Here is a 13493-nt window from a genome sequence, read left to right on the forward strand (position 1 = left end):
TGTGGACGACTTTAGTAGTTCTAAAATATGACTGCATGCTTTGGAAAAAGATACATTATGTATATACATTTTGCAGATATTAGGCTAAATGTGCAAATTTACTGGTATTGTCCTCAAAATCTGAGGCATCTTCCTCCTACCCCAACAGTCATGTTACGATCATGATGCCCCCTCCCACCCTGATCCACCCCCTCTACTGCCTTACTCTCAGGTGCACCTGAACTGATAACCGCCAATACTCTTGAATATATTTTTTTACTATTTCTAATAGAAATGTAATGAGTTTTTTTATATTTGATGTGTATTATTTTCTATAATAATTTTGTTATTGTAAATAAAAACATTTAAATCCACCTTTCAGGGCAATATCCTCAGACATGAAAAAGGAACGTCACAAAACTGCTTTAGCACTGCACATGTTTGAGAGTGTGTGTGCGTGTGTTCCCCACACGGCTGATATGTAAACTATGTCAACATGTCCTTAACATGGCAACCCTGGGCTGAAGATCACACCTGGTCCCCACAGAGACCCACCCGAGTAACTAACCCCTTGTCGCAATACCAAAGACTAGACACACACACACGCACATACACACACATGCCTCCCCCATCCTCCCTGTCATCAGCTGGAGGTCACAGGGCTGCTTGCCCCGCCCACACAGGTGTGCTCTGGCCACGTCCTGCTTGGATGTCTGTCATCGCGCTGCCTTACCCCGGCTGCCGCAGGAATTCAACAGCAAACTCCGATTCATATGTCATTGATCTTTATTCATAGTACAAAGTAAAGAGATACATTCGTTAAGAAGCACCATAGCACATTACAGTCTTTTTTAGTTGCCGTCACTCAGGATGCGCTCAGCCGCCTCATCCACAGTCCATAATTTGGATTGTTTAAAAAATTATACACTGGAATACAAAATAAAATGTTGTGGCCGTATGCAAAACAAAAAGACTTTTTGTCTGTAACACCATAAATGTAAACAACTGATTGGAAATGTTATGGATGATTAATTGCAGATACTAATGAATAAAGTTCAAACTTATCACACGGATATATTTAAGAAACTGCTGGAAACAAATTCAGTATATAATTGGCCTACAATGGTTCATACTGAATTCAGTGGCTGTTTCTCACCTATAGTTTGGCATTAATGAAAAAAAATTTAAAAAATCTCCCATTCTCTTTATTCAGTAAAAAAAATCCCATCACAATGCTGTTACCACAGATTAGACCACAATACATCAAGTTGAATATACATAAAATATAAACAGAATAAATAAGAACAATGTACCATATCTTGCTAACAAGAATACACAGTTAGCATCCCACTTAAAGTATTACCAATATGCAAATCACTGCACAATTAGCAATAAGTAATGACCTGGTCCTTCTTTACCATAACAACAAACAGTTTTCTATGCACAAGACATGTCTTCTAAAACATCCTCTAGAAGAGGACTAAAACTTTTTCATAGAGTTGCAGCATAACCGTAGCTCTCATCATGCTTGGTCCATCATAACCGCAGCCGAAAACAACACGGCCGACATCAGATCAGTGGTTTTTCCAAATTAGACACGTTGAAGAAGTATATTAACGATCCTTGCAATTTCAGCGAGCAGCCAGAGGGAGAGCGTGCAGGAATGACTGTAATTATACCTTATTTAAAAAGGTGGATTCCAACTGATTACGTTTGATCAAGTAAAACATTAGAGAGCGTATATATGTGTATAACTCTCCCCCTGCTCTTTGGAATATGATACATGATTAATGACACTTTGGAGAGCAACACCCTTCCCAAAAATCCCCAGCATGGAAAGAAGACGAAGATTTATTTCTGTCTTTTCTTCATTATCACCCTTGAGTTTCACCCTGCGGGTGCCTGTGCTCCCTGATAATCACTCTTCACACACTAAAATACTTTCAGCTGATGTTTACTTAGAGTAAACAGAGGCAGCAATGTGAGAAGGTAAAGAGCTTCTAATTCCTGAAAGCTATTTGATTAACATTCATCTCATTCTTTTCATCTATCAGCAAGGCAGATACATGATTCACGCCTTCAGTGGAAGAGGAGGCATCCTAGGTTGCAGAGTTGGATTATTAAGACATTCAGAGGTGAAATATTAATTTTGTCTTCCCTTGCAAGTAAAGCTGGTATTTAGGCATGTAATGTGAAGAGAGACAAGGCATTCATCAGCATTTAGCTTTTGGGGTTTACTCGTAGTGTTTGCTGGGAGCTGAGGGTTGTTGCTCCTGCCAGCGCTGCCTAACAGGATGTGGCACATGCTAGTACGCAGCATGTACTGTATGAGTGCATATATTGTGGACGGACAGGAAGGGAGTCACATCACCTGGGCTCACACCACCACCCAGCTAGGCTTCAAGGGTCCTCCCGAGTACTGCACATGGGGGACTGGCTCTATAGCGTCTGGCTCCTCTTCTCCTTCTGAGGCCTCCTCTGTGTCCGTCTCGATGGTCAGCAGGACCTGGGGGGGCGACAGAGGACGGGTTAGCGGATCAACAGCCCACCCAGGCAGCAGTAGTGCAGTGCAAACCACAAGGGCAGAGAAAGCACAACCGAGGAATCTTTAACTAGTGTGTGTTTGGGTTATGCATTCCCACTCCAACTCTGGAAACGGTTCCCAGCCTGGAATATTTTCCCCGGCAATCGCAGCGGTGATTCAAGTGCAATCCCAAAGGAGCTAAATTCCATAGCTGTATAGCATTTATGGCATTATAAACCTCCACATGTTGCCCTCTTTTAGGGTTCAACAGGTAAGGGTTTTTGGAGGTCAATGCACATATTTTTAGGAAGAAGCTGCCAGTATGCTTTGCCAATATTTAACATTTCCACAACTGAGCATTTAAATCATTTAACCCCTTCAAACCCTCAGTTTAAGATCTTCCTGTAGACAACCAGTGTAGTATTGATCAACTCTACAATATGTAATCAATCAAACTGCATCATATCCATCATATTAGGGGACAACAACAACTGGTCGATATGATTTTTAGTAAAACATCAGTATAGGTCCCCTATATGGGCTGAACCCTGTGTACTTGAGGCTTCTTGAATGAGGCTGATGTAATACATGAAGCAGAGGCAGATAATTAGTGCTACCACTTTCCACCATATCAAGACAGCCAGCCACAACAACAGCATTGTGACTACAGTTCTGACCACCACCCCCACCAAGACCTCATCCTAATCAATGCCCCTCTATCTCCATCTCTCTCTTGTCCTCCTCCTCTCAAATCTCCTTTCCATAACATCAGTGCGTGGAAAAAGATCCTAAATGTCACTCTTATTCCCGCGATGAAGGGATGATTTGTGGATTCCTGGCAGATGACCAGGGATCAGGACAAGAGAGGGAGGGAGGAGTAAACACAATTCACATGCCAGGCACTTACAGTCATTCACCATAAAGACTGCATGTTCATTTTTTTTCCTGAGAGAGAGAGAGAGAGAGGCAAAAAACACACAGGCTTCTGTGCTTTGCGTGGGAGGCTATTATCCTGATTCGCTGCATCACAAGGACAAGTCTGTTACAGTCCCAGCGGTCCAGATAAACCAACACTTAACCCAAGACACACAGGAGCAGATTAGAAAGAGCCATCATGACGGAGCACTCCATCACTAAGCTTCATGTCTTACACTGTTCATTTACACCTGACGTGAGGCGGTGCTCAGAAGTTATTATAAGCACATCATAAGTGCACTGTTAATGCACTTACAATGATAATTATGATAAGAGCATTATATAAGAAACAGAATGTTTAAAGAAATGAGACATTTCATGTGTGAATGGGGCAACTAACTGAATGAGGTTTTCTGTTTGTCTAATGCCATCTTGCAATATAAACCGATCCATAATTCAAATGGCAATGCACTTCACATCAAGTGTTATCAGCTAACACAGCCACATTCAAAGTGCACACACTGATTACACGGAGTTACACTATGACTCATATTTGCCGAGACAACAAAGACAACCAAGACGACTATTCAAAACAACTTTGGAGTGACAAAAGTTCACATGCTCTCTGACAGGGCAGCCAGCGGGTGGCACACCAAACCGGAGTGCCTCAACTCCACAGGGAGGGAGTGCAATATCCAAAGACGTGCATGACTCAGTATTTCTTGGACAGCAATCAGCTCCGCTAGTTTCCTAATAGACAGAGTGTAGAGAGAGACAATGCATATGGCTTGAGTGTGTGTGTGTGTGTGTGTGTGTGTGTGTGTGTGTGTGTGTGTGTGTGTGTGTTTGAGTGAGTCCCCACCCTGTACTCATCCCCCAAAACAACAGGTGTAGTTAACACCCTGCGTGGTCGTGTGAGTTCATCAACCATCAGAACCCTGTATTTAATATACAAGCACTCATTTCTCCATCTTTACTCAACGATATAAAAGTCCCGCATCTTTATTTGTGTCCCTTTGGGGTTTGGGATGCATTAGGGATATCTGCTGTTTGGTGGGAACAGCCTTTTTGTTTGTTTTATCAGTGCAGACTTAACCGTTTCGTAACATCAAAAGTAATCCCTTCATAGGCTGAGGAGTCACTGAGCAGATGTGATTTCTTTACCCGTCTATGAAGACAAAGTCTAGTAAGAAAGGCTTGACTTATAACGTTCAGGGTATCTGCAGGTTTCAGAAATTTTCAGAAATCGTTTTCAGACATTTTTGATGCTACCTGGCCGTGATTTTCTAAAGCTTTCATTGGGCTAAAACTATAAATGGGCAGTAGAAGGGAAAGGACAGACTGGTCGATCCAGTTTTCTGTATAATGTGCTCAGTGGAGACAAGGCAGATGTGAGAATGTCACAGTGTCTCACCCGGGACTCGTCGTTAGTGTCCCAGGGCAGCGAGTCGGCCTTCTTGACGGCGCTGTCGCAGGAGTCGTCCAGGCTCTTCATTGTCTTGTACTTCCTCATCATCAGGCTGTCCACCACCCAGAACATGATGGACTACAGGGGGCGCCAGAGAGAGAAAGGGAGCCTGGTTACCACTTCTGTATAGGTACACTGATGTACACACTTTGAGCTCTCCCACCCACACATTTAACCGTATGGGGCACGTCCAGCACTCCCAGCAATGTCTGCAAATACTGGATCACACAAAGGAGCTTCAATAATATGACTTATGAATGGATTAAAGTCCAACTCACATTGACTATGAAGGGCACAATGAGCATGACCAGCACCAGCTCCAGCTGAGGGTTCGCGATGTAGCTCAGTAACACCTCCTGCAACTGGAACAGCAAGGAAAAGTTTTAATAGAGTGGACATTGGGTCAATGTTAGCCAATTTTAGCAAAAACTGATTATCAGCCAAAGGGTATAATCCACCTTTCATATCAATATTACAATACATGTCCCATAAAACATTTTATCAGATTTCTATTCAGGTATATGTAACTGTTATTGCTATTATTATTACTGTTATCATTCTTGGTTTCAATGGAGACTTTATTAGTACAGTGTTCTAAATCTAATTTAGGAAGTATTTCTACCTAAACAAACATTAACTTTTGGAGGAAAGACCAAATTATCACAATTTGGGGGACGTTTTGGCTTAAAATGGTCACATTTAAATGTTTAATATTGAACACTGGTACAAAATATTGGGTATCAGCTGCATCAGTCTAAAAATATTGGTATTAGCCTTTCAAAACACATAGCTTTATGACCTCCGGTTTCTACCTACACATTAATTTCCTGAATGGACTGAGGGATTCTGGTCCATGTCCAGTATGATCAATACTGATAGTGGCTTGGCAATGTGACTGTTAACTGGGCAGTACCACAGTTTGGCTGAAATGTATTCATCACAACAAATATCACAGTCTCTGAATGGCAGTAGCTCTTCAGCTGAGCAAACGGTGTTATTTATAATAATGCTACCGTTTATTCTAAGGGTTGCCTGTGTTAGTCCTTTTTCCTTTTCTCAGGGCGTGGTGACAGTCTGTGAACAAGGGAACCAGGGTCTCACAATAACACAGAGCTCTGCAAACCACAATTCCCTCCTGTCTGGAAGTAAAGGGACTGCCGTTTGATTTTCGGGAAGCTCAGCCGTTTCTATGGCAGGGGCTCATGTGAATATAAATAAGCAAATATGATCCCAAATGTCAGGCAAACAAACAAGCATTTAAATATATTAGCTCCGTCTCTCTGTTTCCATCAGAATCAAAAGGCAAATTCTTCTTTCTTCTAAAACCTTTTATCTTCCAGTTGTTTTCGTGCTTCTCCAGTCTGTAGTTTTATTTAATCTCTAAATGTTGCTGGAGATTTTCAAACAACAAAGAACGCCAAAAAAAAGGAAGAAAAAAAAAAGGACCACGAGGAGATTGTTAAAACGCACACATTAGCCTTTTCATCCTGCCTGCTTGACCTGATGAAAATCAATTTCAGATTAAAAAAAGGTCTTTTTAGTTATAATAAATACAGATGAAAAAACGAAAAGGCAAAATGATTTTAACTTTTCCTGATTCACACATTACACAGAACAATAAACTGAATGTCTCCATCTATCTCCATCTCCAATCTGCTCATGTACTTTTCGAAAATAGTCTCTCCTCTCAGGGTGTTGTCATGTTACATTATCGTCTTATCGGAAGAAGCACTGAATGGACTCCCTGGTTTGGAGCAACGACTTGGAAGTGATCCCATGATACAAATTTGTGTGAGATTTTTGTAAACTCCTGATCAGTTCACCCTGTAGGAAATCATACCACTGTTACACCAAACAAGCACATGCATATTTCGCCACCAGGTTACCTGGTGTCACTGAAATATTTCCGACTGATATTCCCTTGTCAGCTCTGTTAGAATTCAGGAAGTCAGAAAAATAAGGGCTCATCATCGTACACTGAGTCCCCAAGTAATATTTATCATGTTAAAGCTGAGGTGAGCAGTGTTTTCATCTAGAAAGCTTGTACCTCCTGACTTGCTGTCAGAACCTGAATGCAGCACAAGCAATATAGTATAGTATCCTTACACTGGACCAGCCGGGGATGAGCAGCACCAGGCTGATCACACCCTTCTCCAGCACCATGATGAGCAGGTAGATGCCACACTGGCCCAGCCATGCCGCTGCCTGGGGCGGGTCACCTGGTGGGACACATTCAAACATATGAAAGCACATATGAAACCAAAATACATTCCCTCTTTTTACCGTACCTGAGCAACTTTTCCATTAGCAGCAAATGGAAGAGAGTAGTCTGTCTTGACACATTTTTGCACCGGATACGGAAAACTGATTTGCCTACTTTTTAAAGGAGCTCTTTTTTTTTACTTCTACTCAAGTGGATTGTTGCAAAAGTGCTTCAGCAAAATTTCTGGAAATTAACAGCATTTCAGCTTGGGTAGAATATCTTAGTGCTATTTCCTCCCCTGATTAAAATCCAAGAGGGTTACTAAGCAGGCCTCTCATCACAGACACAAAGGGGAACAAGTCTGTCATTAAGCCAGGGACGGGGGGACGAAAGGTGGGAAGGAAGAAAGAGAGAGAGAAAGAAAGAAAGAAAGAGAGAGAGAGAGGGAGAGAGAGAGAGAAAGAAAGAAAGAAAGAAAGAAAGAAAGAAAGAAAGAAGAGAGACACTTCCTGTTGTTAGTGAACCAAATGTGTTTACATTACATTGTTTTCACTAGTAACTTGTTAGAATAATTATTTACCATTACCAGTCATAAGAGAAGGATTTGCTGCTCAACAGAGAGAGCAAATCAAACCTAAACCCAGCTCGGATCCAGAAACACAGTGGCTGCACTCTATACCTTGAGTTAAAAAAAAATAACTATCAAAAATCCATTTAACAGAGCCATGACAGCAAACTGGCCACAGGAGAGGTGAGGACAGTCGACTGTTCAGCCTTGAAAGTTGCTTCAATGAAAACTACCATCATTGTCAAGGGGGAAAAAAAACAGTGGAATGAGTGAGCGCTGTGACTGTGTGAACCTAATCCTTCTCCGAGGCCAGTGGGAATGTTTTCCAGACCCGACTGCAGCTGGAGATGCTGGCTTGCCTCCCTGGCTGCCGCCAATGGACCTACAGCGCACTCCAGTGGGAGATGGCAGAACTGCTGGTCAGTGTGATTTGTTTTTTTTTTTCCCTCACAAAAAAACCTGCCTGATGATGCCGATGCCTTTAAGTTCTCCTTGCAAGTCAGTGTTTGCTTAGTCAGCGGATACTGTGACTAAAATATTTGTCCACCGCCCCTTTGGTCAAGCAAGTGACGACGACTGACTAGACCGCCTAAACACCTTGAAAAAACAAAATTCCTTACCATGAAGGTTGATGACAACAACATAAAAAAGATCAGTCACTGAATCAAGTACGTTTTCTCTAGTGTGTCAGTCTAACCGTATTCATGCACAACAAATAAAAGTTAACACAACATAAATCGTGGATAATGTCAGTGTCCAAATTTGCTTTCCCAGAGTTCAGAAGGATTCATGTGTAATACAAGCAAGTAATGGGGTTTTAAGCCTTTAAATAGAATGACTGAATTAACAGTATTTGTAATAGCACATGAAGGCAGCATGAGACTCCCACCATAACAACAACAGCGACACCAGGAAAAGCGGTTTGCCTCTAACCATTTGTCAGGAGGCTGCACAGAGCAGACTCACCATATTCTCCAAAGGTGAGCAGTGTCCACTGCTTGTACTCCACCAGCTTGGACACCACCTTCACACCGAGCCAGATGACCAGCATGCCCAGCGTGGCGTCCAGCAGGAAGTTCATCAGATACCTTAGTGGGAAAAAAAATGACCAATGATTTTTTCAGAGAAATTTTCCTGTTGGTTGAAACATTTGTCGGATACATGACTTACAGTGAGCATGGGTCCTCTTTGGTGAGCGTGGACAGGAAGACGTTGGCGAAGTGGATGAAAAGAGCACCGATGGCTTGCTTGGACGTGTCGAAAAACCTGGGGGGAAATAACAATGAGGGGACTGTGGTTTCTCTGCATTTGATTTCTGTCTGGCCCACTTCCACTGCCCCATTCGCTTTTTTTTTTTCTTTTTCATGTCAGTGAAGCACAAACAGATGTATAGATTAGACCACAGATAAGATACTGTCATAAGGTGCCCCATAATCAGAAGATTTTTGTAGTCAGTGATGATTTAACAAGAAAAATATATTGTAGACTTTACAGTTTACATTGGACGAAACTTTAATGATCCCTGCAGGGAAATCAGAGTGGTAACTGGGATTTGATCCCTTTGGGATTTTGAAACCAATAACAGTGCACCATTTTTGAAATGAAGGTTTCAATAGCGTTTTGTGTGGTACTGTTTAACATTGATAAATATGGACATTTTTCTACCCGAAAAAGGATTCAGTGTTGCCCAGCAATGTATTTTTAATGGAATGCTGAAGCTTCCAAAACAACAGTGAAAACCATACTAATGAAATAATTTATGGTGGTTATAATGAGAAGAGAAGAGAAGAGAAGAGAAGAGAAGAGAAGAGAAGAGAAGAGAAGAGAAGAGACGTTTTCTGACCAGATCCTCCAGGGCCGTCTGATCCCTACAGGCTCCCGGAATCTTTTCACTGGAAACAAAAAGAGAAACAGAGAATCAATCAATACTATTGCGCAAGTGTTCTGTTCTCTTTGCCTGGAAAAGAAATAAAACTAAACCAAAAAAAAAAAACTAAAACAGTGTATTGTGTGGGTGAAAACAGTACAACCTCCACAGTAAGCCACATCTATTCCAGGACTCCGAGCGAGGACAGATAAAAGTCAGGGGGTCACATATTGTCCTTGTCTTACTCGGTCTCACTATTTCACTCCTGTTCACCAGGCTCAGGGCAAACTGGCTAACAGACACCCACTGTTCCTCTCTCACACCGTCTCACAAGGTCAGGCAATGTGACTCACCATGTGAGCAAGACCCTAATTTCAACTGGATGTGAGGATTTTGGGTGGTGTTCAAGTTGACAATATACTTTTGAAAGTATGCATTTCCAGACTTTACAGGACTGCATCTATCTATGTAGTCTAATTTCTCTACTAGTGGAATGATAAACAGGCAGAGGAGGATTTACACCACACACAGTTTCACAATGTTTACTCTAAAAGCCTGTTGGCTAACATAAGTTTTTTTTCCTGTTCTTAACAACACTCATGTTAGACTGTTTTAAAATAAGGGGCTTGCATTAAGGAAGAGGAGTAAGCTACTGGCAATCCAGCATCTATGCAGATTATGTGAGGGCAGGCCTGACAGCACCTCAATGGAAGGAAACTCCCAAAAATAGCTTTGAGGAAGAGAAGTCTAAACAAAGATCAGGAGACGGATGCACTGTACAGACTGGGATCTGACTTGGCACGCTGCCACTGTGCTCTTGGCTGACGGCTCTTAATGCTCAGCTGCACATAAATAATGTGGAGTAAATATTAACAGACGCATGTGCTGTGACTGAGAGAGACACTTGCATGCATACCTTACATGCATGGAAACAGAGAGAGAGGCAGAGAGAGAGAGATGGATATTGATCACTCTACTAATAAGTAACTGAGTGGAGGTCAGCGTTCATTGATCCAATGCACCCTCATGGTCTGGCCTTATTCCGAAACACTTCACTGCTCTAAGGCTTTGACTCCGCTGAACCCCCCCGGCTGCTTGATTAGCTGATGAAAATCACAATGACTGCACTGGCCTTTTGAAATCTCTCACACTCGCCACACTAATTTGTAGATCACATGCCGACATACTTATTAAACAACGGAAACAAATATGGCATTTGTTGGGCATGCCTTTGCATTTGTCATCTGAACGTGCATGAGGAATACTGGTGCTGGTGTAAGGAAGGAAACTTAGCATTGCTTAGAAACGCTGACTTTCAGGCAAAGTCTCAAAGTGAAAATAAACCACATATAACTTTGTTTCTGTTTGCCAAATATTTGGGTCCTTTAAGGAGTTATTATGTCCACTCTATTATTCAAAAATAGATGGAGTCATCATTTCCCATCAGCCAAGGACAAACACACCTGACAGCTGGATCAAATCAGTGTTGTCAAGGAGCATTCACGAAAACAAACACAAAGCACACTAAAGTTATTAACCCCATGAGCTAAAGCATTAATAATAAACAATGGGTTACTCTTAAAAAGGTACTTAAAACTATTTTTTATTTTAAAACAAATGCCACAAAATGAAAAGTCAGACTGTATTGTGCAAGGGTTGTGGCAATGCATTCATATTAAACGGCACCTCCTATAACACTGTTGGCCAGACGGTCAACATTCCCCAAGTCAGCCACCGCAGAATCACAAGTTATGTAGCAATCAATGACCCTTGTTCACCCTGAGCAGATCCACACTATGTGGCTCCACAACAGCATCTAGTCGTGTTGTCAAAGCAGGCATTGAAAACCCTGCAAGCACCTGAACATCTCCAGTTCAGCAATGACATTGTTTAATATCTATCACAGAGTGTGGAGGGTGGTTGAGAAATATTTCTTTTTTACAAGTGATATGCTATCCTGGATGTGCTGCATGAGTTTTGCATGGCTCGTTGCCTTTATCATACTGACACACTTGGCCTAGAGCAGCGCACTGCCTGCAATCTTAAACGTTTTTGTATTGAAGCCAGGACCCTTCATAGGAGAGGCATTTCTGTGTTGCTGATAGAGGATTTATTTGTGCAATTGTCAACATGAGCAGCTATAGGTACTGAGAGCGAAACCCAATCAGGATCATTTCTGCTGAATTCCTTTGTAGTGTATTTAAATGACACTACAACTATTCTTTGCTGGCTCAGTCAGGACCCTACTGCTGACCACTAGTTTGCTGCAAACACAAAACTGCATTGAAATTAAACAAATCTTTCATTTTGAAATCTGTAACTATACTTTCTTGGTTTACATATTCCCTGGACTGCAGCTAAACAATGTGGTTGCTGTGTGGCACATAATTTAATCAGTATTAATTAATTGTCACGCGGTCACAGATTTAACAAAGGCTTTGAAATCGGCTCTGCCAACCTTCAGTGTGTAAATTTGATCAAAGCTGAGCAGTTCGCAGGTCTACTTTTGAAAGGAAACAATAATGAAGCCTAAACCCCAGTACCTGAAATGTGTCTTTCTCTCACGCCAAACTCCTTTCATAAGCCTGGCATTTTGATGCTGCCTTGCTTAACGCCAAACAAATACACCCGATGGATCATATTGTTATTTAACACCTTATTTGAGGTCTACTGGCAAAATCGGCATATAGATGTTCCACCCAGCAGCACGTTCTTTAGAACAAATCATTCGTTTTTACAGGAATAGCACGCGAACCTGATTTGAAACTTTCAATTTCATTAAAATAAACGCTCCTAGGCATATATCATGTATGCCGAACAGGAGAGCTCGTAATGATTCACATTATGTCTCTAGTCATGTTTTATCTTGTCCGTCCCTTTGTCGATAAGCAGGGCAACTTTTAACTGGCACATTTTTGAATAGCGTATGGCCTGAGCCTCTCTCTCTCTCTCTCTCTCTCTCAACAGGAGGCTAACTAAGCCCCACGAATACAAACGTCAACAAAACGCCACGTGGATTAGGGTGGTCCTTTAAATACAACTTTCTGCATTTTCTATTCCCAGAGTTTCCTTCCCCTCCGCAAATATTCAAAAGGATAATATGAAAATGTTTGAAGAAAAAGGGGTGTTGATCGGTTGTGACTGATCCAATACTCACACATGAGCGTGCTGAAGGCGACGATAGCCAGCAGCCCCTGGATCAAGACGCCGAACCGGTCCGTCAGAGCTCCGTTATCGCAGCCGTGGGGATTCGCCTTGTTAATATCAGACATATTTGTGACTTCAAACGCTGCATTTTTTAATAGTCTTTTGACCAGAAAAATCCCGTTGTAGCCGTACATGTCCATGCTGACAAGTTTAAAAACAACAACACATCCGCGCGAGACAAAAGGCGGAGGAGAGGGGCACTTCCTCGGCTGGAAAACGGGGATTCAGCCTTTCTTCACATGGGACGAACCAGCCGCCTGGGTTTGTAACTCGCCGAGGCTCCAGACAACAAGGCGAAGTCTCCGTTTAGTGTTCAAAGCCGCTGCTGTTGCACATCGTCGTGGAAAAGTAAATTGGAGGGTCTATTTTCCGACTTACATCCATGTTTTTGACAACGAAAACACAAGCGTCAAGTAACAGGGAGACAACACGGAACTTCCGGTTAAATTCCTTTTACAAAATAAAAGCCTAGCTGTTGGAAGAGTTGTGTCATTGTAGGCCCACTACTACTGATATTCTACTACTGAGAACGTAATACAAATCGCGAGGAGACAATCTTTCCTTCACCATTTCATTTGTTTCTGAAACACAGAAAGCAGCCACACTTTAGACATAAAGGCTTTGACAAAAGTTACACTTTAGATGTTAAATCGGCCAGAAGGAAGATGTGTTACGATCTGATGCTGTGTAGACAGTTGAGTTTATAGCTGACTGTGACAATCAGAGGAAACAAAAAGACGACAGAAGGTATTTTAAAGGAAA

General features: G+C 42.0%; 1 protein-coding gene across 1 annotated transcript; it reads right to left on the reverse strand.

Annotated features, from left to right (window-relative positions):
- Positions 1 to 747: 747 nt before the first annotated feature.
- On the reverse strand, positions 748 to 13157 carry tmem110l (transmembrane protein 110, like). Its single transcript, XM_030045704.1, has 8 exons — positions 12682 to 13157; positions 9501 to 9549; positions 8828 to 8923; positions 8624 to 8745; positions 6993 to 7105; positions 5165 to 5248; positions 4833 to 4964; positions 748 to 2485 (listed from the first exon to the last, which is right to left on the reverse strand). Exons 1-8 carry the CDS (start codon positions 12869 to 12871, stop codon positions 2357 to 2359), a joined length of 915 nt encoding a protein of 304 aa, XP_029901564.1. The 5' UTR covers positions 12872 to 13157; the 3' UTR covers positions 748 to 2356.
- Positions 13158 to 13493: the final 336 nt, after the last annotated feature.

This window comes from Myripristis murdjan, chromosome 23 (assembly GCF_902150065.1).
Source record: "Myripristis murdjan chromosome 23, fMyrMur1.1, whole genome shotgun sequence".
Lineage (NCBI taxonomy): Eukaryota > Metazoa > Chordata > Actinopteri > Holocentriformes > Holocentridae > Myripristis > Myripristis murdjan.

What these genes read in the sequence shown, in the direction of transcription:
- tmem110l (XM_030045704.1), bottom strand. Translation starts at nt 12,871, where the DNA reads ATGGACATGTACGGCTACAACGGGATTTTTCTGGTCAAAAGACTATTA. An exon ending in CGCCTTCAGCACGCTCATGT is followed by an intron (nt 9,550 to 12,681) that starts GTGAGTATTGGA and finishes TTTTGTTTCCAG; the next exon opens with TGAAAAGATTCCGGGAGCCT. An exon ending in TTGTGCCCTTCATAGTCAAT is followed by an intron (nt 4,965 to 5,164) that starts GTGAGTTGGACT and finishes CGCCCCCTGTAG; the next exon opens with TCCATCATGTTCTGGGTGGT.